This window comes from Ovis aries, chromosome 12 (genome assembly GCF_016772045.2).
Source record: "Ovis aries strain OAR_USU_Benz2616 breed Rambouillet chromosome 12, ARS-UI_Ramb_v3.0, whole genome shotgun sequence".
In the NCBI taxonomy this organism is placed as follows: domain Eukaryota; kingdom Metazoa; phylum Chordata; class Mammalia; order Artiodactyla; family Bovidae; genus Ovis; species Ovis aries.
The window spans coordinates 43,620,564-43,646,725 of NC_056065.1; the positions used below are offsets into that span (position 1 = coordinate 43,620,564).

A 26,162-nucleotide genomic window follows, 5' to 3' on the forward strand; every position below is an offset into this window, starting at 1 on the left:
TGCTAAGGTTCCCTGGTGGCTGGGGACTGCTGGAGCACGAGGGCTCTCAGCCTTCCAAAACCACCCATCAGAGCCCACTGTCTCACTCTGGGCAGACCCTCACAGCCCATGCAGCCCTGCCTTCGGTCTTTTTTTTTTTTTTTAACTGCTATATCTTGGGGAACTTTGCTTCCCAAGGTGCTGCTTGTTTATTTGTTTGATTTCCTGGATTTTGTCAGGCTAAAAATACATTAACTATCAAGAGGATAAAAGGACAAGCCACAGACTGAAAGAAAATGTATGCAGAAGACATGATGGATGTTAGCTTACTGTCATCATTTCCCAATATGGATGAATCACAATCACACTATACACTTTGATACAACTTAGGGATGTGTGTCAGCTATTTCTCAGTGAACCTGGGAGGAGGGGGAGACACTTTTGTATCTTACCAACATATACAGTGGGCTGTCTAACACTCAGGAAGAAGAAAACACCCTGATTAAGAAATGGGCCAAAGACCTTGACAGATGCCGGCCACATATTACTAAGATGCATGGGTGGCAAATCCGCAACTGGAAAGATGCCCCACATCCCGTGTCACCAGGGAGCACAAATTAGAACAAGCAGACTCTACTACACACCCCGGAGAACGGCCCAGATCCAGAACACCGACACCCCCAGACGCGGGCAAGTGTGTGGAGCAGCAGGAGCTCTCATTCTCCGCTCGTGGGAATGCAGCGTGGTGCAGCCACACTGGAAGAGGGTTGTGTGGTTTCTTACGAAACTAAGCATGCTGTGACCATACAGTCCAGCCGCTGTGCTCCTTGCTAGTTCCCCAAACAAGGGGAAAGCTTATGTCCTCACAAAAGCCTACATATGAATGTTTGTAGCAGCTTTATCCATAACTGCCCAACACTTGGAAGCAATCAAGATACACTTCAGTAGGTGAATGGATAAATAACCTGTGGTGCACCCAGACATGGGGCTTTCCTGGTGGCTCAGTGGTAAAGAATCTGACTGCCAATGCAGGAGACGAGGGTTCGATCCCTGGGTCAGGAAGATTCCCTTTAGCAGGAAATGGCAACCCACTCCAGTGTTCTTGCCTGGGAAATCTCATGGACAGAGGCACCTGGCAGGCTATGTCCATGGGGGTCGCAAAAGTGCCAGACACAACTTAGCAACTAAACAACAATGCAGACAGTGGAACATTACTCAGCACTAAATGGAAAAGAGCTATCAAGTCATAAAAAGATATAGGAAACTTAAATGCATTGCTAAGTGAAAGAAGCCAGTCTGCAAAGGCTATATCCTGTGTGATTCCAACATAAGACATCCTGGCAAGGGCAAGAACTACGGATACAGTAAAGATTAGTGGTTGCCAGGGGCTGAGGAAGAGAGGTGGAACACAGGGAGTTTTTAGGGCAGTGAAACCACTCTGTATGACCCTGGTTTGGGAAGATCCCCTGGAGGAGGAGGGCACGGTGACCCATTCCAGCAGTCTTGCCTGGAGCATTCCATGGACAGAGGAGCCTGGCGGACTACAGCTTATAAGGGTTGCAAAGAGTCAGACACGACTGAAGCGACTTGCCACAACATGGGCCCTATGCTGATGGATTTATCTAAACACACAGGATGTCCAACACCAAGAGTGAGCCCTGATGTAAACTGTGCACTCTGGGTGATACTGACATGTTAGTGCATCTTCATCCCAAGTAACAAGTGAGCCATTGGTGGGAGGTGTTGATGATGGAGAGGGTTGTGCAAGAGTCGGAGCAGGGGTCACATTGAAAATCTGTATCTTCCCTTCGATTTTGCTATAAACCTAAAACTACTCTAAAAATATAAAGTCTTAATATAATTAAGTAATTGAAAAATGCATAGACTAGCCCCTAGAAATGGCTTGCATCTTTTTAATATTAATTTTGTTATTAAGATGCAACATGGAGGGAAGGATAGATTGGGAATTTGGGAAGGTAACAAGGACCTACGGTATAGCACAGGGACTCTGGTGAATATTCTGTAATAACCTAAATGGGAAAGAATTTGAAAAAGAATAGATCCATGTATATGTATAACTGAGTCACTTTACTGTAGACTTGAAACTAACAACATTGTTAATCAGCTATGCTCCAATATAAAAAAATTATGCTCCAATTAAAAAAATTTTTAATTAAAAAAAATAAAGTGATCAAAAAAAGATGGAACACACACAAACTTCAACAATACAAAATTAGCAGTGTCCTGCTTCTTCCAGGCAACCACTTGGGAGAGTTTTTTAGCTACTCTCTCTTGCCTTGGTCCCCACATCTTGAACCAGACACTATGTGCTTACCTGCGAGAAAATGGAAAAAGCAACTGGTGCTGAGAAACCTTTCAGAGACCCTCTGCTCCTTATTGGGTGCTGTGTGCCTCTCTCTGTCCATCCCGCCTCCTCTTGGTGACCCTTCATCACCCTTCTCTGATCTTCCCACCAGCCCCCTCATCTGGCTCAGGGAGGCTCTGAGCACCACCCAAGGCACAGTCTGGCCAGGCAGCCCGGCCTGAAGAACTCCAGCGGCTGGGAACAGTCCAGAGTCTCAGGCCTCCTCCAACCTGCACCTGCCGCCTCTTCAGGTCACCCTCCATCCTTCTCACCCCAGCGACAGCACACCCTTTCATGCTAGTGATGCGTGCAGTTTTTCCCAACTCCAACAAGCGATTCTCTGACCCCAGCTGTAGGCCCAGCTGGGTGTTCCACCATTCAGCTCTACCTGGAGAGCATCACATCCACAGGTGAAGGGCTCAGTCCCAAAGACTGCCTCCCCACTGCAAACACCAGCTCAAAGTCCAGGTTGTCAGCTACGCTTCTGATCAACCATCTATAGATGGAGGTTCCAAGACCCCCTCTTTGGGTCTGATCGATTTGCTCGATTAACTCACAAAAGTCAGAGAAACATTTTACTTACTAGATCACTGCTTATTACCAAGGATACAATTCAAGAGCAGCCCAAGGGCAGGTGTGTACAGGGTCAGTTGTGGGGAAAGGACACAGGTCTTTCTTGCCTTTAGTCCTACTGTCCCCAAACCTCTGTGTTCTCCTGTCCTTTTGTGTTTTTCATGGGGGCATCATGCATGATTGATTCAATCATTAACTACTGATGGTCAATTCAACCTCCGGCCCCTTCCTCCTCCAGGTGGTTGAAGAGGTGGGTCTGAAAGTTCCAACCCCTTAATCAGGGGGCTGGTTCCCTTGGCAACCAGCCCCATTCTTTGTTTACACAGTGCTTTTTCAAAAGTCATCTCATTGACATAACAAAGACACCCTCAATGCAGAGGAAAATCCAAGTATCTTAGCATCTCCAGGAACAAATGAAGATGAAATACAGATTTCTGATTATAAATCATGATATCCTAATGCTATTCCCTCTCCCTGGAAAGCCCTCCTTTTCCCTTCTTACTTGACCCCCTACTACTGGAAAGTATTCTTGCCCTCAAGCAGCAGACACCCTGAAGAGCACCTCCCTCTGCTCCATAGCCTTCTAAGCAGACCTCGGAGATGCCATGGTGTCCATAGAGACTAGAAGTTTCATGGACCACTCTGTTGGGCCTGTTCCCCCAAAACCAGTGGGTAGGCACAGAGTGAGACCCTGGCATCAGCCCAGTGTGTACATTGGGCCCAAACCTTTCACATCTGAAAAGTTAGAAGTCTGGGGGGAAGAGATGAATGACTTTCTGAATGAATCCTATGGGTCCCCCCCTCAAAAAAAAAAAGAAACTCTCAAACTGAGAATCACTTATTAGAACAGATTCCAGGTTCCATGAAGAAAAAGTTCTCCTGGCGTTATGGGGTCAGGACATTGATAGGATTTCATAGCTAGTGTTTACTGAGATCTTATTACAGTAGGGCCAAATGAGGTTGCCCTTCTCATCAGAGTCCCTAGTGACTGCAAAGCTCTGAAGGTAAGGAACTCTCAGAGTTCTGGGTGTAAACTGTCATGATACTTTCTGTTAAAGAATGTTCAGCATTTCTTGAAAGTTCTTGGAGGGAACTAGATGTTACTTGTGGAAATGAAAAAATGTTGCCCACTCATCCAGTTCGACAAGTCATTAGCCCCTGACCAACAGCACACCCTGAAAGGAATTCAGGATGAAGCACCTTGTGTTCTGGGTACATGGGCCTCTAGGCAGTTAAGGTGCACATCTAGGGAAGAATTTTGATTCCCCAGCTTTTTGCACTTCCCATGTAGAACAAAGTACTAAAATCGTTAACCGGAGATATCTGGTTTTTGTGATTGGCAGTCATCTTTTACCAAGATGTAGGCTTCCCTGGTGGCTCAGTGGTAAAAGAATTTTCCTGCCAGTATGGGAGATGTGGGTTCAGTCCCTGGGTTGGGAAGATCCCCTGGAGAAGGAAATAGCCACCCACTCAAGTATTCTTCCCTGGGGAATCCCATTGACAGAGGAGCCTGGCAGGCTACAGTTCAAGGGGTTGCAAAAGAGTCAGGCATGATTTAGCAACTAAACAACAACAGCAAGGCTTGACTACATGTATTTCCCAGTCAAAAATTTTCATATACATTCTCCTCCAACTCCAAACTCTGGTAGTTTCTCAGGGCTAGCTGAGAGACTGTCTCCCAGGCTATAGTCCTCAGTATGATAACTGAGTAAAATTCAACTTACAGCTCTTATGTTGAGCTTTTTTTTTTTCCCCAGTTGACTCCTGCAACTTATATCTTTCTGGGCCAGTCTCCTGGGCATAGTAAAGCAATACTGATGAGGCCAGTCATGTCTTCACCCAGCCGCATCTTGGCAGGCAAGCCTTGGTGCAAGGAAAGGGGTCAGGAGAGAGACAGGTGTGAACAATGAAGCACCGAAAGGAGAGAAACTGTGTCAAACAAGACTCTGCCATTCCTAATCCTGTGACTCTAGGCAAGCAATCATGACCTCTCTGTATCTCAATTTCATCAAAAAAGGAGAGAATCACGAAATTAACGTGAGACCCAGTGCTTAGTACAATGACTGAGCCCAAGGAATGCTCTGCAAGCCCCCTCCCTCCCATCACTGTGATCAGTTGGCTTGTCTGTGTTCCCTGAGTACCTAAGTGCCACAGAAGATCCTACTACTTCCTGCCACACCCCCACAGCTGGATCCTCCCCTCCTTCCAGTGCCCCAGGCCCAGCTCCAGATGCAACAATCTCACACTCACCCCTGCTGAGCAGTCCCTGTTTAACAAGTGTTTGGGGAATTTCTCATGACCATTATGACGAGATGAGAGCAGACTTTCCCTTCTTCTAATCCTTCTGCAGCTTTTCTTCTCCCTGGAACACAGCAAATCCCTGGATTTGCCTGGACCTGTTGCACCCGGGAGAGCTCCTTAAATACCAGCGGCCAGCCTTTGTCTTGTCCTTGTCTTCAGCCCCACCACCCCGGCAGGAAAAGCAGGCTGAAAGCATCGTGGAGAGTCGGAGGGCAGGTGCCATGCGAAGTGAACCAACCATCGCTGAGATGAGAGACATGAGTGACGACGAGAGCACTGGGGATACTGTGTCAGCCCTGGGGGTAAGCCTGCCCTGGCCGGGCACAGAGCTGGGAGAATTCGGGGCTGGGTGTCTGGGGAGAGTCGCTTTCAGGCAAAGCACGGAGGGGTGCTTCTGACTTTCCTGAGAGCCAGGACCACCTGGGCTTCTGGTTAAAATGCAGGTTCTGATTTGAGCAGGTCTGGGAACTTCTCACAAGCTCCCAGGTGAGATGGCTGCTGCCAGTCCACAGACCTGGGAGACCTAGAGGAACTCTGGTTGCAGGGTCTTCAAGAGCGTGGTCAGATGCTTGCTGAGTTTGGCTTCCAGGGGGACTTAAGTGGCTAGGCAGCACCCACTGGGCTGCTGGCTTCCATAACATGCTCCTCAAGATCCTAGTTGTGTTGCTGGACAAAATCTTAGCTTTCTCTGCCCCTGAAGCCGAATAAAATATATGGAGACAGAGTTTGGAGGAAATAGAAAGGCTTTAATTCTCAGCCAGGGGAGAGGGGAACACAGTAGGTTCATGCCTCAAAAACTGTGCCCCCTGCTTGAGGAGTCTAGAGGTTTATATAAGATGAGGGCTTGCAGTCAGGAGTCCGTGATGAGGAACAAAGGTATTAGGATCTTGACTGCTTTCTCTTGCATTGTTTCCAAGACAGTCGTGGGCTGGCGCCAGTAACCCAGTAACTGAGTCTGGCAGTTTGGTGGCTCTGTGGCCTTCCTTCTGATGTGTAACTACCAGGGGAAGCGTGTTTTAAGGGTAAACATCAGATACAGGATGTATTCAGCATAAAATCAAAGGATAATAGGTGTGAAATGTAACTCCTGCAGAGTTAGGGAGCAGAAAAGCAAACTTCGTTACAGACATGCAGAGTTAGGAGCAGTTAAAGTAAAAAAACTAGGAATGTTCAGGCCTGCTTACCATTGTCTTGACCTTCTTTGTTCTCAGGAATGGGAAAGAAAAAAACTCATTCCTCTTTTTCCCTTTTCGCTGCAACAGTTGGAAATGTAAACACCTGTTATCTGGTCCTGGGACCCCATGTGGCACCAGATTCTGGGGGATGCCCTAAACTACCCAGTCACAGACCAACTGGAGGCGAAGGTGGCACTGATTTAGAGACTTTGCTGATGTCGACTAAAAACTACACTCACAACCTGAAAGTAGAAAGTTATTTTATTCGGTGAAAATGTTTAGGGCTCCGAGCCTGGGAGACAGCATCTCAGTAGCTCTGAGAAAACTGCTCCAAGGACGCAGGAGGGGAAGTCAGGCTACAAACAAGTTTGTAACAAAGGGAGCAGCCAATCTGAACATCGAAGATCAGATATTAAGTTAAGGAGTTTGGCGTTCTATGTACGGGAAGCTGCAAGCCTCTGGGCTCACTGAAATTTGTTCCTTTCATGTACACCTCAGCTATCTGGGGCCAAATCCTATTTCCTTGTTCACCTTAAGGAGTGAGGATGTGGCAGATGGCTGCTTCTTGCATTCCCCCAGCTCCTCAGCAATCACCGTAGGGGGTAGCAGCATCCATGGAGCCCTCATTCACGTTTGGAGGCCAGAAATCGCTGATGGCTGTAACATTTCTTGTTTAGTGATATGGCAGGATATGTCTTCACTTCACACTGTTGTCTGTGATGCTCCCACCAAGGTTGATTTCAAACAACTGTAGGAAAAAGCATGTGCTTCAGTGTAAAGTCGTGCGTTGCTCACAGTGCACTTCCTGTTGGCACAAGGCTCTACCCCTGTACTACCTTTGAGCTTACAGTTCTGCGAGTTGTAGGTGCCTGATGCTGGAACTCACACAGTTCAACATCCCCCCCCAAAAAAAAAAATTCCAATACCAAATTTTCAAATGGGCAGAGGATCTGAATAGACCTTGTATTTCCAAGACATACAGATGACCAACAGACACATGAAAAGATACTCAAGGTTGCTAATCATCAAGGAAATTCAAGTCAAAGCCACCATGAGATACCACCTTATACTTCTCTGAGCAGCTATTAGCAAAAAGACAACAAAGAAGTGTTGATGTGGATGCAGGGAGAAGGGAACCCTTGCTCTGTTGGTGGGAATGTAAATTGGTACAACAGTTGTTGCTGGCTGAAATCTTGGCTTTCTCTGCAGATCGAAGCCGAATAAAAATAATACAGAGTGTGGGGGAAATAAAAAGGTGACTTTCATTCTCAGTTGGCGGAGAGGGGAACCCAGTGGGCCCATGCCTCAAGAACTGTGTCCCCCACCATGAGGAGTCTAGGGGCTTATACAAGATGAGGGCTCACAGTCAGGGGTCGGCGATGAGGAACAAAGGTTTTAAGATCTTGTCTCCTTCCTCTTCCATTGTTTAAAAAGCAGTCTTGGGCTGTCAGTAACCCAGTAATTAAGTCTGGCAGTTTGGTGGCTCTGGAGCCTTCTTTATGGTATGTAGAAAAGAACTACAAAGGGAGGAGATAATAGCTGTGAAATGTAGCTCCTACAGAGTCGGGGGCAGAAAAAGCAAACTCAGTTACAGACATGCAGAGCTTGGAGCAGTTAAAGTAAAAAAACTAGGAATGTTCGGGCCTGCTCACTGTTCTCTTTATCTTCTTTGTTCTCAGGGATGGGAAAGAAAAAACTCATTCCTCTTTTTCCTTTTCACTGCAGCATTATGGAAAACAGCATGGAAGTGCCTTGAAAAATTAAAAACAGCACTACTGTATAATCCAGCAATTCTACTCCTGGGTATTTATCCAACAAAAATGAAAACACTAATCTGAAAAGATATATGAATCCCTGTGTTCACGGTGGGATTTCCTGATGGCTTGGTGGTAAGGAATCTGCCTGCCAATACAAGAGACAGGTGTTCAATCTCTGGTCCAGGAAGATCCCCTGGAGATGGAAATGGCCACCCACTCCAGTATTCTTGCCTTGGGAAATCCCATGGACAGAGAGGAGCCTGGCAGGCTACAGTACATGGGGTCACAAAAGAGTCAGACACAACTTAGCAACTAAACAACAACAACATGTTCACTGCCGCATTATTTACAATAGCCACTATACGGAAGCAACCCAAGTGTCCACTGATAAAGGAATAGATGAAGAAGTGGTAGGAATTCACTGGTGTTGCAGTGGCTAAGACTCCGCACTTTTACCGCCAAGGGTTTGGGTTCAATTCTTGACCAGGAAACTAAGATCCTGCAAGCCGTACAGCATGGCCAAAAAGAAGCAGTGGTATACACACACACACACAAACACACACAGACACACACACGCACACACACTGGAATACTTCTTAGCCATAAGAGAGAATGGAATCCTGCAGATAGAACTAGACGATAATACCATGAAATTAAAATTGACTTAATCCTAAGTGAAACAAGTCAGACAGAGAAAGACAAATCCTGTTATGCTTTCACTTACCCGTGGAATCTAGAAGATGAAACAAATGAAGAAACATAAGAAAAGAGAATCAGAGTCATAGATACAGAGAACAAACAGGCAGTCGCCCGAGGGGGTAAAAGGTGAGAGGAAGGAGGAACAGGTGAGGGACAGTAAGAGGTAAAAAATGAATCACAGGCATGGAAGGTGCAATGTGGAGAGCAGAGTCCATAACTATGTAATGTCTTTGTAGGGTGACATACTGTAACTAGATCATTTTGAAAAGTATAGCAATAGCGAGTCACTGGGTTATGCACCAGGAACAAACACAATGCTGGAGTTCAATTACACTTCAAAAACAAACTCATGGGGAAAGAGATTGGATGAGTGGCTGCCAGAGGCTGGAAAAGAGGAATTGGATGAAAGTGACCAAAGGTACAAACTCCCAGTTTCAAAAGAAATAAGTGCTAGGGGTATAAAGTACAGCAAGCTGAATAAAATTAACAACACTGTATGTTACACATGAAGATTGGGAATTGAGTAAATCCTAAGCATTCTTATCATAAGGAACATTTTTTTTCTTTCATTTTGTGTCTGTATGAGATGATGGATGTTCACTAAACTTATTGTGATAATTGTTTCATGATGTATGTAAGTCAGATCGTTATGCTGTACACCGTAAGCAGTGCTGTCTGTATGTCAACTACATCTCAATAACTGGAAGGAAAAAAGTCATAATTTTCACTTTTTTTGAAAAGTTTCCTTTTTTTTTTTTGGCTGCACAGCATGCAGGATCTTTGTTCCCCACCCTGGGATCAAACCCTTGCCCCCTGCAGTGAAAGTGCAGAATCTTAACCACTGTACGGCCAGGGAAGTCCCTGAAAATTATCCTTTAACACTATTAATATGAGGTGAAAACTACAGAGTCAGAGATGGGCAGTGGCATACCATTCTAGAGAATTTCAGCATTTATTCCCTTGCTTTTCATTTTATTTTTAAAAATTTTGTATATTTACTCACTTTTGGCTGTGCCGGGTCTCTGTCGCCTGGAGGGCTTTTCTCTAGCTGTGGTGAGCAGGGGTTATTCTCTAGTTGTGACATGCAGGATCCTCATTGCGGTGGCTTCTCTTGTTGTGGGGCATGGGCTGCAGGGTGTCTGGGCTTCAGCAGTTGTGGCTCCTGGGCTCTAGAGCAGAGGCTCAGTAGCTGTGGCACGTGGGCTCAGTTGCCCCGAAGCATGTGGGATCTTCTCGAATCAGGGAGAGAACCCTTGTCTCCTGCACTGGCAAGTGGATTCTCTACCACTGAACCACCAGGGAAGCCCTGTTCCCTTGTTTTGTTTTGTTTTGTTTTAAGGAGAAATTCACATAAAATTAACCTTTTTAAAGTGTACAATTTAGTTGCGTTTAGTACCTTCACAATGTTGTATAATGACCACTCTATCTAGTTCCAAAGCATTTTCATCACCCTCAAAGGAAAACTCACACCTATTAAACAGTCATTCCCCCTTTTTCTCTCCCCCCAGCCCCTGGCAACCACCCATCTGCTCTCTGTCTCTATGGATTTACCTTTTCTGAATTTCCAGTATAAGTAGAATCCTACAACATGTGACATTTTTGTGCCTGGCTTCTTTCACCTAGCATAATGCTTTCGAGGCTAATGTAGCTTGTGTCAGTACTTCATTTCTTTTTATAGCTGCATAATCCATTGTGTGTATATATCACAATCTGTTTATTCAATCATCCATTGGTGGAAGTGTAGGCTGTTTCCACCTTCTGGTTATAGTAAATAGCATTATTATGAATATGCATATTCATATCTCTGCTTGAATGCCAGGTTTTTTTTTTTTAATTCTTTTAGAATTAGAATATATTTAGGAGTAGAATTGCTGAGTCATAAGGTAATTCTATTTTTAACTTCTTAAGAAACCACCAAACTGTTTTCCAACAGCAATTGCCCCATTTTAATTCCCGCGGGCAGCCTACAACGGTTCCAATTTCTCTGCATCCTTGCCCACACGCAGATGAACCTTGAAGACATTATGCTAAGTGAAATAAGACAGTCAAAAAGACAAATCCTCCAAGATTCCACTTATATGAAACAGCTAAAGCAGTCAGGTTCACAGAAACAAAAAGTAGAATGGAGGTTGCCAGAGCTGGGGAATATTAGTGTTTGTTGGATATAGAGCTTTAGTTTGCAAGATGAGAAAGTGCTGGAAGTTGGTTGTACAACAGTGAATGTACTTAGCACTACCCACTCCAGTGTTCTTGCCTGGAGAATCCCAGGGGCGGGGCCGCCTTGTGCGCTGGTGTCTATGGGGCCACACAGAGTCGGACACAACTGAAGTGACCTAGCAGCAGCAGCAGCAGCAACTGAACCGTACACCTAAAAATGATCAATTTTATTATGTTTGCTGTTTCGTTTTTATTTTTAACACGATGTGGAAAAAAAAAGAGTTGTCTACCCAGGGTAATGTGTAACCAACAGAAGCCACTCATGTCCCTGAGAAGCCTCGTGATCCCCTGTCTTTCACCCATCTTCTCCATGATTCCCGAGGGTCACGCCCTTTAGTACATGGGCACCCTAATAGGTGAGGTCAAATTCTGTTCTTGGAAAGAAAACTTAGGAACCTTGTAATGTCTCTGAAGCTTACTCACCAGGTGTATCAGCATGATTGGCAGCCTTTCTGCCTTGGGGGCATCTGGTAAAATCTTGGGCCTGATTCAATGTATCATGGGCCTGATTCAATGACGGCAGAGTCTGACCTGTGGAGCGAGAAAGCTTGGATCTGGCATGTTCTCTCCCTCCTCCTTCCACCCACGTTGCAGAGTTGGGTTCCAATGGCCAGAACCCAGCAGGCCTGGGCAAGGTGCAGTTGACCCCACTGCGCACCAGGCTTGGGAAGTCTTGTGTCCACCTCTCAGACCCCTGCACCAGGAGTGCTGCCTGTGTGGGGGGCTGGGTGCAAGCCGGGACCTGTTAATTACTCCTTCCTTATCTAGGCCTGGAATGGGGATGACCCAGAGCTGTTTCCTGCCTTCCTGCCCCTCCTCCCAATCAAACAGTGCACACACACCTTGGTAGCAGCCTCGCTTTGTGTCCTCCGAGACATGTGCAGGTACTCTAATGCGATATACAGGTTCCTAAGGAAACGCCCATTCTATAACATAGCATATAAATAAAGTACAGAGCTTAAGAGGAAAACAGGGTTGAGGCGGAAGCAAATGCAGTCTAAAAGACAACGGCCTGAGTAAATCTTTACTGTTGTTTGTACCCAGCAGGCCATAGGGTGCTTGCTTGCTCCTTTAAAATGAGGGTCCTTAGGTGGTTTGCTTCTAGTAGAGAGCTGTTTCATCACAATTTAAAATCTGATTGAAAATCCATGGCGGTCCAGTGCTTAGGACTTGATGCTTTCACTATCTGGGACCTGTGTCCAACCCCCTAGTTGGAGAAAGAAAATTCCACAAGCTGCACAGCTCAGGCAAAAAGTCAAGCATCTGATTTGGACCGTAATCAATTAAAGCAAACAAACCAATATATCAGTTCAGTTCAGTCACTCAGTGGTGTCCGACTCTGCAACCCCATGGACTCCAGCATGCCAGGCTCCCTGTCCATCACCAACTCCTGGAGCTTGCTCAAACTCATGTCCATCAAATCGGTGATGCCATGCAACCATCTCATCCTCTGTCATCCCCTTCTCCTCCTGCCTTCCATCTTTTCCAGCATTAGGGTCTTTTCCAATGAGTCAGTTCTTCATATCAGGTGGCCAAAGTATTGGAGTTTCAGCTTCAGCATCAATTCTTCCAATGAATGTTTAGGACTGCTTTCCTTTAGGATGGACTGGTTTGATCTCCTTGAAGTCCCAGGGACTCTCAAGAGTCTTCTCCAACACCACAGTTCAAAAGCATCAATTCTTTGGCGCTCAGCTTTCTTTATAGTCCAACTCACATCCATACATGACTACTGGAAAAACCATAGCTTTGACTATATGGACCTTTGCTGGCAAAGTAATGTCTCTGCTTTTTAATATGCTGTCTAGGTTGGTCATAGCTTTTCTTCCAAGGAGTAAGCATCTTTTAGTTTCATGCCTGCAGTCACCATCTGCAGGGATTTTGGAGCCCCCCAAAATAAAGTCTCTCACTGTTTCCATTGTTTCCTCATCTATTTGCCATGAAGTGATGGGACCAGATGCCATGATTTTCATTTTTTGAATGTTGAGTTTTAAACCAGCTTTTTCACTCTCCTCTTTCACTTTCAGCAAGAGTCTTTTTAGTTCCCCTTCACTTTCTGCCATAAGGGTAGTGTCATCTGCATATCTGAAGTTATTGATATTTCTCCCAGCAATCTTCATTCCAGCCTGTGCCTCATCCAGCCTTCATCCAGCCAGCACATCCATTTTGCATGATGTACTCTGCCTATAAGTTAAATAACCAGAGTGACAATATACAGCCTTGAAGTACTTCTTTCCCAATTTGGAACCAGTCCGTTGTTTGGAACCATGTTTGGAACCATGTCCAATTCTAACTGTTGCTTCTTGACCTGCATACAGATTTCTCAAGAGGCAGGTAAGGTGGTCTGGTATTCCCATCTCTTGAAGAATTTCCCAGTTTGTTGTGATCCACACAGTCGAAGGCTTTGGTGTAGTCATTGATGAAGAAGTAGATGTTTTCCTGGAAATCTCGTATGTTTTCTTTTTCTACGATCCAATGGATGTTGGCAATTTGATCACTGGTTTCTCTGCCTGTTCTAAATCCAGCATGAACATCTGGAAGTTCACAGTTCATGTACTGTTGAAGCCTGGCTTAGAGAATTTTGAGCATTACTTTGCTAGTGTGTGAGATGAGTGCAGTTGTATGGTAGTTTGAACATTCTTTGGCATTGCCTTTCTTTGGGATTGGAATGAACACTGACCTTTTCCAGTCCTGTGGCCACTGCTGAATTTCCAAATTTGCTGGCATATTGAGTGCAGCACTTTCACAGCATCATCTTTTAGGGTTTGAAATAGCTCAACTGGAATTCCATCACCTCCACTAGCTTTGTACGTAGTGATGCTTCCTAAGGCCCACTTGACTTCAGGATGTCTGGCTTTAGGTCAGTGATCACACCATCGTGGTTATCTGGGTCATGAAGATATTTTTTCTATAGCTCTTCTGTGTATTCTTGCCACCTCTTCTTAATATCTTCTGCTGCTGTTAGGTGCATACCATTTCTGTCCTTTCTTGTGCCCATCTTTGCATGAAATGTTCCCTTGGTATCTATAATTTTCTTGAAGAGATCTCTAGTCTTTCCCATTCTACTGTTTTCCTCTATTTCTTTGCATTGATCACTGAGGAAGGCTTCCTCATCTCTCCTTGCTATTTGGAACTCTGCATTCATATGGGTATATCTCCTTTTCTCCTTTGCCTTTAGCTTCTCTTCTTTCTCCTCCACAGACAGCCATTTTGCCTTTTTGCATTTCTTTTTCTTGGGGATGGTCTTGATCATTGCCTCCTGTACAATGTCACAAACCTCTGTCCATAGTTCTTCAGGTACTCTATCAGATCTAATCCTTTGAATATATTTGTCACTTCCACTGTTTAATCGTGAGGGATTTGATTTAGGTCATACCTGAATGGTCTAGTAGTTTTCCCTAGTTTCTTCAATTTAAGTCTGAATTTTGCAATAAGGTGTTCATGATCTGAGCCACAGTCTGCTCCCAGTCTTATTTTTGCTGACTGTATAGAGCTTCTCCATCTTCAGCTGCAAAGAATGTACTCAATCTGATGTTGGTATTAACCAACTGGTGATGTCCATGTGCAGATTAGTCTCTTGTGTTGTTGGAAGAGAATGTTTGCTATGACCAATGCGTCTCTTTGAAAACTCTGTTAGCCTTTGCCCTGCTTCATTCTGTATTCCAAGGCCAAACTTGCCTGTTACTCCAGGTGTCTCTTGACTTCCTATTTTTGCATTCCAGTCCCCTTATAATGAAAAGGACATCTTTTTGGGTGTTAGTTCTAGAAGGTCTTGTAGGTCTGCATAGCACTGTTCAACTTCAGCTTCTTCAGCGTTACTAGTTGGGGCATAGACTTGGATTACTGTGATATTGAGTGGTTTGCCTTGGAAAAAACAGAGATCATTCTGTCGTTTTTGAGATTGCACCCAAGTACTGGACTTCAGACTCTTTTGTTGACTATGAGGACTACTCCATTTCTTCTAAGGGATTCTTGCCCACAGTATATTCAGATATAATGAATAATTATAATTCAGATATAATGGTCATGTGAGTCATATTCGCCCTTTCCAGTCCATTTTAGTTCACTGATTCCTAAAATGTCAATGTTCACTCTTGACATCTCCTGTTTTCCCACTTCCAATTTGCCTTGATTCATGAACATAACATTCCAGGCTCCTATGCAATATTCTAAAGGAGATCAGCCCTGGTGTTCTTTGGAAGGAGTGATGCTAAAGCTGAAACTCCAGTACTTTGGCCACCTCATTCGAAAAGGAAAAGACTCATTGGAAAAGACTCCTGATGCTGGGAGGGATTGGGGGCAGGAGGAAAAGGGGACGACAGAGGATGAGATGGCTGGATGGCATCACTGACTCGATGGACATGAGTTTGAGTGAACTCAGGGAGTTGGTGATGGACAAGGAGGCCTGGCATGCTGCGATTCATGGGGTCGCAAAGAGTCAGACACGACTGAATGACTGAACTGAACTGATGCAATATTGTTCTTCATAGCATTGGACTGCATTTCCACCACCAGTCACATACACAGCTGGGAGTTGTTTATGCTTTGGCTCTGTTTCTTCATTCTTTCTGGAATTATTTCTCCACTCTTCTCCAGTAACATATTGGGCACCTACCGACCTGGGAAGTTCATTTTTCAGTGCATATCTTTTGCCTTTTCATACTGTACATGGGGTTCTCAAGGCAAGATTACTAAATTGGTTTGCCATTCCCTCTCCAGTGGGCCAAGTTTTGTCAGAACTCTCCAATGACCCATCAGTCTTGTGTGGGCATACAAGGCATGGCTCATAGTTTCAGTGAGTTAAACAAGGCTGTGGTCCATGTGATCAGTTTGATTAGTTTTCTCTTATTGTGGTTTACATTCTCTCTGCCCTCTGACAGATAAGGATAAGAGGCTTATGGAATCTTCCTGATAGGAGAGACTTGACTGTGGGGGAAACTGGGTCTTGTTCTGATGGGCAAGGCTGTGCTCAGTAAATCTTTAATTCAACTGTCTGTTGGTGGGGGGGGGCTGTGTTCCCTCCCTGCCGTTTAACCTGAGACCCAACTATGGTGGAGATGATGAAGATAACAGTGACCTCCATCACAAGGTCCTCCCCACACTCTGCTGCACTCGGTGCCCGACCCCGCAGCAGGCCACCTCTGACCCACGGCTTCGCCGAAGACCCCTGGACACTCACAGGCAAGTCTGGGTTGGTCTTCGGTGGGGTCGCTGCTCCTTTCTCCTGGGTCCTGGTGTGCACGAGACACAGGAGTCTGTTTCCCTAGTCCTGTGTAAGTTCGTCTGCTCAGCAGCTCTCTGGTGGGGTTAATGGCAGCCTCCTCCAAGAGGACGTATGCCACACCGAGGTCTGCTGCACCCAGAGCCCCTGCCCCTGTGGCAGGCCACTGCTGAGCCATACCTCCACAGGAGACACTCACTCAAAGGCAGGTCTGGCTCAGTCTTGGGGGGTCTCTGGATCCTGGTGCGCACAAGATTTTGTTTGAGCCCTGCTAGCATCTGAGCTTCCCTCATAGCTCAGTTGCTAAAGAACCCACCTGCAATGCAGGAGACATTGTTACAATTCCTGGGTTGGGAAGATCCACTGGAGAAGGGATAGGTTACCCACTCCAGTATTCTTGGGCTTCCCTGATGGCTCAGCTGGTAATGAATCCCTGCAACGTGGGAGTGAAGTGAAGAAGTCGCTCAGTCGTGTCCAACTCTTTGCGACCCCATAGACTGCAGCCTGCCAGGCTCCTCTGTCCATGGGATTTTCCAGGCAATAGTACTGGAGTGGATTGCCATTTCCTGCTCCAGGGGATCTTCCCAACCCAGGGCTCAAATCCAGGTCTCCCGCATTGTAGAGAGACGCTTTAACGTCTGAGCCACCAGGGAAGTCGTGGGAGACCTAGGTTCAATCCCAGAGTTGGAAAGATCCCCTGGAAAAGGGAAAGGCTACCCACTCCAGTATTCTGGCCTTGAGAATTCCATGGACCACATAGACCATGTGGTCGCAAAGAGTCAGACACAACTGAGCAACTTTCACTTTTGGAGTGTCTCTGGGGGGTATGGAATTTGATTCTAAATGTGATTTCACCCCTCCTACGGTCTTGCTGGGGCTCTTCTTTGCCCCTGGACATGGGTATCTTTTTTTGGTGGGTTCTGACATTCTCCTGTTGATGATTGTTCATTAGCGAGTTGTAATTTTGGAGTTCTCAACAGGAGAAAATGAGTGCATGTCCTTCTACTTTGCCATCTTGAAAGCAAAAACCCATTTGTTTATACACACACATATATATACATAAGCGCTTATATATATGTATACATAGGCATATATATATATATATATATATATATGCTTATATATGTGGCAACCCACTAACGTACTCTTGCCTGGAGTATCCCTTGGACAGAGGAGCCTGGTGGGCTACAGTCCACAGGGTTGCAGAGTCAGTCACGACTGAGTGGCTGACACATACACACACATATATATAGGCTTCCCAGGTGGCCCTAGTGGTAAAGAATCCACTTGCCAATGCAGCAAACCTAAGAGACACGGGCTCAGTTTCTGGATCGGGAAGATCCCTTGGAGGAAGGTGTTGCAACCTCCTCAAATATTCTTGCCTGAAGAATCCCACGGACAGAGGAGCATGGCAGGATACAGTCCATAGCTCGCAAAGAGTCAGACACGACTGAGTGTTCACTTTTCACTAGGGAACCTACAGCAGTTTCTGCGATAAAGGCCCACAACAAAACTTTAAATACTCCAGAACATTCCTAGTAGAGATGACATCAGCACTGTTCTGAAGCCCTGGTATCATCATCTGATCTCAGAATGATGCCTAATATTTGGCCTCTGCACTAGTGCTGAATCTCAGAGACAGTTTTGAGTGAAGTAGAAAACAGTAGCTTTATTGCTTTGCCAGGCAAAGAGGGACAGAGAGGACTCATGCCCTTCACAAACTGAGTCCCAACCCCGGAGCACTGGATGATGTGTTTTACAGCAATAGTTCAAGGAGGGGATTGCTGATAAAATTAGAGTGTGTGCCTAAACTCCTTTAAACTCAGTTCAATTCAGTCACTCAGTCATGTCCGACTCTTTGCAACCCCATGAATCGCAGCACGCCAGGCCTCCCTGTTCATCACCAACTCCCGGAGTTCACTCAGACTCACGTCCATCGAGTCCGTGATGCCATCCAGCCATCTCATCCTCGGTCGTCCCTTTCTCCTCCTGCCCCCAATCCTTCCCAGCATCAGAGTCTTTTCCAATGAGTCAGTTCTTCGCATGAGGTGGCCAAAGTACTGGGGTTTCAGCTTCAGCATCATTCCTTCCAAAGAAATCCCAAGGTTGATTTCCTTCAGAATGGACTGGCTGGATCTTCTTGCAGTCCAAGGGACTCTCAAGAGTCTTCTCCAACACCACAGTTCAAAAGCATCAATTCTTCGGTGCTCAGCCTTCTTCACAGTCCAACTCTCACATCCATACATGTCCACAGGAAAAACCATAGCCTTGACTGGACGGACCTTTGTTGGCAAAGTAATGTCTCTGCTTTTGAATATGGTATCTAGGCTGGTCATAACTTTTCTTTCAAGGAGTAAACGTCTTTTAATTTCATGGCTGCAGTCACCATCTGCAGTGATTTTGGAGCCCCCAAAATAAAATCTGACACTGTTTCCACTGTTTACCCATCTATTTTCATGAAGTGATGGGACTGGATGCCATGACCTTCGTTTTCTGAATGTTGAGCTTTAAGCCAAATTTTTGCTCTCCTCTTTCACTTTCATCAAGAGGCTTTTTAGCTCCTCTTCACTTTCTGCCATAAGGGTGGTGTCATCTGCATATCTGAGGTTATTGATATTTCTCCCGGCAATCTTGACGCCAGCTTGTGTTTCTTCCAGTCCAGCGTTTCTCATGATGTACTCTGCATAGAAGTTAAATAGTAGGGTGACAATATACAGCCTTGACGTACTCCTTTTCCTATTTGGAACCAGTCTGTTGTTCCATGTCCAGTTCTAACTGTTGCTTCCTGGCCTGCATACATATTTCTCAAGAGGCAGGTTAGGTGGTCTGCCATTCCCATCTCTTGAAGAATTTTCCACAGTTTATTGTGATCCACACAGTCAAAGGCTTTGGCATAGTCATTAAAGCAGAAATAGATGTTTTTCTGGAACTCTCTTGCTTTTTCCATGATCCAGCGGATGTTGGCAATTTGATCTCTGGTTCCTCTGCCTTTTCTAAAACCAGCTTGAACATCAGGGAGTTCACGGTTCACGTATTGCTGAAGCCTGGCCTGGAGAATTTTGAGCATTACTTTACTAGCATGTGAGATGAGTGCAATTGTGCAGTAGTTTGAGCATTGTTTGGCATTGCCTTTCTTTGGGATTGGAATGAAAACTGACCTTTTCCAGTCCTGTGGCCACTGCTGAGTTTTCCAAATTTGCTGGCATATTGAGTGCAGCACTTTCACAGTATCATCCCTCAGGACTTGAAACAGCTCAACTGGAATTCCACCACCTCCACTAGCTTTGTTGGTAGTGATGCTTTCTAAGGCCCACTTGACTTCACACACTAAGCGCAGGTGGCTGCCAGGGCCAAGAGGAGCTACCCACGTCCAAGGTCAGGAGCAGCAGCCTAGAGTGCCAGACTGGGATGGCACAGGAACGGCTGAGAGGAGCTACCTCGCGTCCGAGGTCAGTGGCGGCCGCGAGGAGACAACCCGCGTCCAAGGTCAGGGGCGGCCGGATGGATACACCTTGCGTCCCGAGGTCAGGGGCGGTGGGAGAAGCCACCTCGCACCCGAGGCCAGGGGTGGTGACCCTGAGGAGCCACTCTGAGCCCGAGGCCAGGGGCGGCAGCTGGGAGGAGCCACCGATGCCCGAGGCCAGGGCCGGCGGCTGGGAAGAGCAACCCGGGGAGCTTGGGTGCGCAGGCGCAGGAAGGCCTAGAGGAGCTATCTTTTAGTCTCTGTAATCTGATGGGTTTCTGTGGTTCCTTTAATCTTGAGAGCTTCTCTGGAATGAAGAATGCTGACATCTTCATTTGTTGTGGAGTTTGGGTTCTACAAAGAGTTTAAAGATATCATTATGTGTATCCCTTGAGGCAGAACCAGGACCCTACCCCAAGGCTGTATTGTTATTTGTTGGCTGTTTCTCTTGTCTCTACTTTCCCTCCCTTCCCAGATTAGCAACAGCTCAGTTCTACCCTTTGGGACTCAGGGAAAGTCATGGAGGTTGGAGTCTGTTCCTTACAAACAAGAAATGGGGTACATAGAAAGGCTTTTGTGCCCAGGAGCTGCACAGGGTCCTATTCAGTTTCAAGAACAGCCCAGGGATTTGCCACCCTGCTGTGTGATGCTAATTCAACATTTCACATCTTGGTTACTGTTAGGGACCAAACAACGGTCTCTAGGACCTGAGTCATGTTTACCAGAAAGAGACAGGATATGCGCTCATCCTGCCTGGCCAATCATGTAACGCCAGCTACTCCTGTAACGGAGACAAAGAACTGCCTGTATATAAGCTGCCATACTCCTTTGTTCACGGCTCTTGTCAGATTCCCTTGTGTGGGATGAGACTTGGGCCCTAGCGCGCTAGGAATAAACAAACTCCCTTCTTGCGTTTGCAATACTGTGGTGGACTTGCTCTCTCGGTCGGTTTGGAGATACGGGCTCGGAGCATAACATCTGGGGGCTTGTCCGGGATCTCCGTCCCGCCAGGGAAGACAACTCTCCTGGTAGAGGGAGTAACCTCGTTAGGAGATAAGAGCTCTGAGCACCGGTGCTAATGTTGCAGAAACCCAGATTAAGTCCGCGGCCTGGTATCGTACTAGGGAGGCATCTGGCTGTAAAGTGCAGATGCAAGTCAGCGTAAGGCCGGGGCCTGGTTTCGTGCTGGGTAGGCAGCTGGCTCTGGTTACTGGATTAAGTCAGCATAAGGCTGGGGCCTGGTTTCGTGCTGGGGAGGCAGCTGGCTCTGTGAACATCCTGCAGGTAAGATTGAGTGCATTGTCGGTGGCCACCTTGTGTTTGTTATCTGTTTGTCTATTTGTGGTGTCTGCGCTGCTCTTTGTGTGCTCTGTTGGCTCCCAGTGTACTTTTCTGTGATCATGGGACAAACAACTTCTACTCCTTTATCTCTTATGATTAACCACTTCTCTGATTTCAAGTCTAGAGCTCAGAATCTTTCGTTATTGGTAAAGAAGAGCAAACTGGTGAGTTTCTGTTCTGTTGAGTGGCCCACCTTTGACGTCGGATGGCCGCAAGAGGGAACCTTCAATCCCCAAATTATCCAGGCAGTTAAAGAGAGGGTGCTTACTCCTAGTCCTGCCGGGCACCCAGATCAGATGCCCTACATTCTGGTCTGGCAGGATCTAGTGAGGAACCCGCTGGAATGGCTTAAACCCTTTGTTCTCGCTCCTCCTAAACCTCCCCGTCCCTCTTCCCCAACTCCAACCTCGCCAAGCCCACAGGTGCTAGTAATGAAGGCTTCCAAAGAAAAAGAAGAAAAAAAGGATGAAAATCGACCAAAGCTGGTATTCCAGGAATCTTCTCTGTATCCTAATCTGATAGATATGGAGACCGAATTGTTCCCACCCCCGTATGCAGATCCACATCTGCCCTTGCTTCCACAGGTTTCATTGGGAGAAGCCAGGAGGAGAACCGAGCCTTCAGCTCATCCCAGAGAAGGGGGCCCCGCCCAGGGAACTCAGGGAAAAAACAAGAGAAATGGCCAACGTAGCGGAAGAAGACCCAGAAGTCCCCTCCTCCACTGTTCACGCATTTCCGGTCCAGGCGGGACCAGCCAGAGAGGGTGGAGAGCGGACATATCAGTATTGGCCCTTTTCCACTAGTGATTTGTACAACTGGAAAACCCAGACTCCCTCCTTCTCTGAAAAACCACAGGGTCTTATTGATCTTTTAGAGTCTATCCTTTTTACTCATAATCCCACTTGGGATGATTGTCAGCAACTGTTACAGGTGCTTTTCACTACAGAAGAGCACGAGCGGATCCTGTCAGAAGCTCGAAAGAGTGTGCCAGGGTTGTATGGGAGGCCCACAATACAGCCTAACCTCATTGAGGAGGGATTCCCCTTAGTGCGACCCAACTGGGACTTTGAATGCGCTGAAGGTAGGGAGCGTCTCCGGGTATACCGTCAGACTCTTATGGCCGGCCTTAGAGCTGCCGCCAGAAAGCCAACTAATTTGGCCAAAATAAATTCAGTGAGGCAGGAACCAAATGAGAGCCCAGCAGCCTTCCTTGAAAGGATAATGGAAGCTTTTAGACAGTATACCCCTATGGACCCACAGGCAGATGAGTCACGAGTGGCAGTTATGTTAGCATTTGTAAATCAAGCAGCCCCTGATATTAGAAAATTACAAAAGATAGAGAGGTTAAATGAACAATCCTTGCAAGATCTAGTGAGGGCAGCCGAGAGAGTTTTTAATCATAGAGAGACCCCAGAAGAGAGAGAGGACCGCATTAGAAGAAAAGAAAGAGAATTTAGAGCTGAAGAAAACCGTAAAAATCAAAAAGAGCCAGCCCAGATATTTTTTGCTGGGGTTGAAAACAAAAACAGGTTCCAGAAAGGAAAAAAATTGGACTCAAAAACTGAAGAAAAAATGACAAGGCGTAAGCTTGAGAAAAACCAATGTGCGTTTTGCAAAGAGTTTGGACATTGGAAAGATAAATGCCCCAAGAAAAATCTAAAAGAGGGGCCCAAGAACCCCAAGAACGAGACTCCCTCTCCAGACAGTCATATCCTCTACGCGGGTGAGGATAGCGACTAGGGGGGTCTGGGCTCAAAGCCCCTCCCCGAGTCCTGGGTAACTATAAATCTGGAGGGGAAACCGGTTGGCTTCATGGTGGACACGGGAGCCCAATACTCAGTCTTAAACCAAAAAGATGGACCCATGTCTAAGAAAAGTAGCTGGGTGCAGGGAGCAACCGGGACTAAACGATATAGATGGACTACAAAACGGCATGTGAACTTGGGGGCCCACCAGGTAACCCATTCTTTTCTGGTGATACCTGAGTGTCCAGCGCCCTTGTTGGGAAGGGATTTACTGTCTAAAGTAAATGCCCAAATTCATTTCGACCACGGACAAGTGTCAGTTTTAGATGGGACCGGGCATCCTCTTCAGGTCTTGTCTCTGGCATTAAAAGATGAATACAGACTCTACTTGCCAGAGGCCCCAGCGACAATAAGCCCCGAAGTACAACCATGGGTTCAAAGATACCCTCAGGCCTGGGCTGAAACTGCAGGAATGGGACTAGCCAAACAGAGGCCCCCTATCATTGTGGAACTGAAAGCCAGTGCTTCCCCGGTGAGGGTACGACAGTATCCCATGAGTCAAGAGGCTCGACAAGGAATTACTCCGCATATACAACACCTCATAGATGCTGGGGTCCTAAAAAGATGCCGGTCCCCATGGAACACTCCCCTGTTGCCTGTGAAAAAGCCTGGGGGAACTGATTTTAGACCAGTTCAAGATCTACGAGAAGTCAACAAATGGGTGAATGATATTCATCCTATGGTTCCTAACCCTTATACATCGCTAAGCAACTTGCCTCCAAACTACATTTGGTACACTGTTTTAGATTTAAAAGATGCCTTTTTCAGTTTGCCTCTTGCCCCCGCAAGCCAAGAGATCTTTGCCTTCGAATGGCAGGAAGACGGTGGTCAGTCCCCTGTGCAGCTGACATGGACTCGCTTACCACAGGGTTTCAAAAACTCGCCCACGTTATTTAATGAGGCCCTGGACGAAGACCTCCGTGATTATCGGGGTTGAACACCCTACCATTGTTTTATTACAATATGTTGATGACCTTATGCTGGCAGCGGCTACAGAGAAAGAGTGCCAAGAGGCAACAGGTGACCTTCTCCAAACCTTGGGGACTTTAGGTTACCGGGCTAGTGCCAAAAAGGCCCAGATTGCCAAGCAAGAGGTTACATACCTCGGTTATAAGATAAAACAGGGCCAGAGGTGGCTAACACAGGCTATGAAAGAAACCATCCTCCAGATCCCTGAGCCAGCTAACCCTAGACAAGTGAGAGAATTTCTGGGAATGGTGGGATATTGCTGGTTATGGATCTTGGGGTTTGCAGAAAAGGCCAGGCCCCTATATGAGGGGACCAAAGAAAACAAGGACTGGAAACGGACTGAGCCAATGAAAGAGGCCTTCCAAGAGCTCAGGCGAGCCTTGCTAGAAGCTCCTGCCCTTGCCCTCCCTGATCCGTCTAAGCCTTTCCAATTATTTGTAGATGAAAAGCGGGGGATAGGAAAAGGGGTACTAACACAGAGATGGGGACCATGGAAGCGACCTGTAGCTTACCTTTCCAAGAGACTGGACCCAGTGGCAGCCGGATGGCCACCTTGCCTCCGTATCATCGCGGCCACCACGCTCTTAGTCCACGATGCTGATAAACTGACTTATGGACAGAGACTCTTGGTCTACACTCCTCATGCCATAGAGAGAGTTTTAAAGCAGCCCCCAGGTAAATGGATTTCTAATGCCCGCTTGACGCACTACCAGGCCTTGCTACTTGACACCCCATGGATTCATTTCCAAATGCCCTGCACTCTAAATCCGGCCACTCTTTTGCCCAATCCGGGGGAAAATAGCCCCCTCCATGATTGTGATGAGATACTGGCCGGGGTAACAGCAATGCGAAAGGACTTAACCGATACTCCACTGGATAACAGTGAGCTGAAATGGTTCACAGACGGCAGCAGTTATGTAAAAGATGGACAGAGACGGGTCGGAGCCGCAGTAGTAGATGACTCTGGACGGACGATATGGGCAGAGGCCCTTCCCCCGGATACCTCAGCACAAAAGGCAGAGTTAATTGCCCTGATTCAAGCATTAGAGAGAGCCAAAGGAAAAAGAATAACTCTTTTCACTGACAGTCGCTATGCTTTTGGCATGGTACACATCCAGGGCCTGATATATCGGGAACGAGGGTTTTTGACAGCTAAAGGAAAAAAAATTAAAAACTTGCCTGAAATCCGTAGACTTTTAGAGGCTGTACAGATGCCTCGGGCTGTGTCAATAGTACACGTACCTGGACATCAGAAGGGTGACAGCCCCACGGCACAAGGGAATCGTGCCGCAGACCTGGCAGCTCGAAAAGTAGCTGATAAAGATTTCATCACCCCTGTGTTGGTGATCGGACTTCCACCTCCAGGTATGGGAACTCTGCCCCCAACCCCTGTGTATTCATCCACAGACTTTGCTTGGATCCAAAAACGCACCAACCTTCAAAAAGATAAAGATGGATGGTACCGAGACTCAGACGGCTACTTGATACTCCCTGCTCAGTTGGGACGGCAACTATGTGAGCATTTGCACTTGTCTACTCATCTGGGAGAAAAGAAGACTCTGATGCTCTTTCAAACTGCGCGCCTGCGATTTCCCCGGCACCAGACAACTGTAAAGAACATAGTGCATGCTTGTAAGGCATGTCAACAGATGAGGCCAGGAAAAGGACAACATGCAGGACTGAGGTATCGGGGAGAAGGACCAGGGCAACACTGGGAAATAGATTTCACCGAGGTAAGGCCAGGCAAGTATGGTTACCGGTACTTGTTAGTGTTGGTGGATACCTTCTCAGGGTGGGTGGAGGCTTTTCCTACAAAGGGAGAAACCGCGATGATAGTGGCAAAAAGATTTTAGAAGAAATAGTTCCCAGGTTTGGCCTGCCAGTGACCATCGGCTCTGATAATGGACCTGCTGTTGTGAGTCAAATAGTTCAGAGCCTTGCCCTAGCCCTGGGGACTAAATGGAAGTTACATTGTGAATACAGTCCACAGAGCTCAGGGCAAGTAAAAAAAATGAATCAGACTCTAAAAGAAACTTTAACTAAATTGGCTATAGAGACTGGCGGGGACTGGGTGACCCTCCTTCCCTTCGCCCTCTTCCGTGCGCGTAATACTCCTTATCAACTTAATCTGACCCCATTTGAGATTCTGTATGGGAGACCTCCCCCTGTATGTCCAATATTTGAAGGGAAGAAACTACCGCCTCCCACGTTGGGGCAACTCCAAGAGGCCTTGATGGCCTTAAGCAAGGTGCACTCTCGTGTCTGGAAACTGCTCCAGGAAATACATGTGGGTCAAAATA

General features: G+C 46.6%; 1 protein-coding gene across 1 annotated transcript in view; it reads left to right on the forward strand.

Annotated features, from left to right (window-relative positions):
• Nucleotides 1-5,299: 5,299 nt before the first annotated feature.
• The window catches only part of LOC114108606 (solute carrier family 2, facilitated glucose transporter member 5-like), a 54,921-nt gene continuing 34,058 nt past the window's right edge, over nt 5,300-26,162 (forward strand). The window contains exon 1 of the mRNA XM_027975669.3: nt 5,300-5,520. Within this exon, the coding sequence (XP_027831470.1) occupies nt 5,440-5,520 (81 nt within the window). The 5' untranslated portion in view covers nt 5,300-5,439. The remainder of the gene's footprint in view (nt 5,521-26,162) is intronic.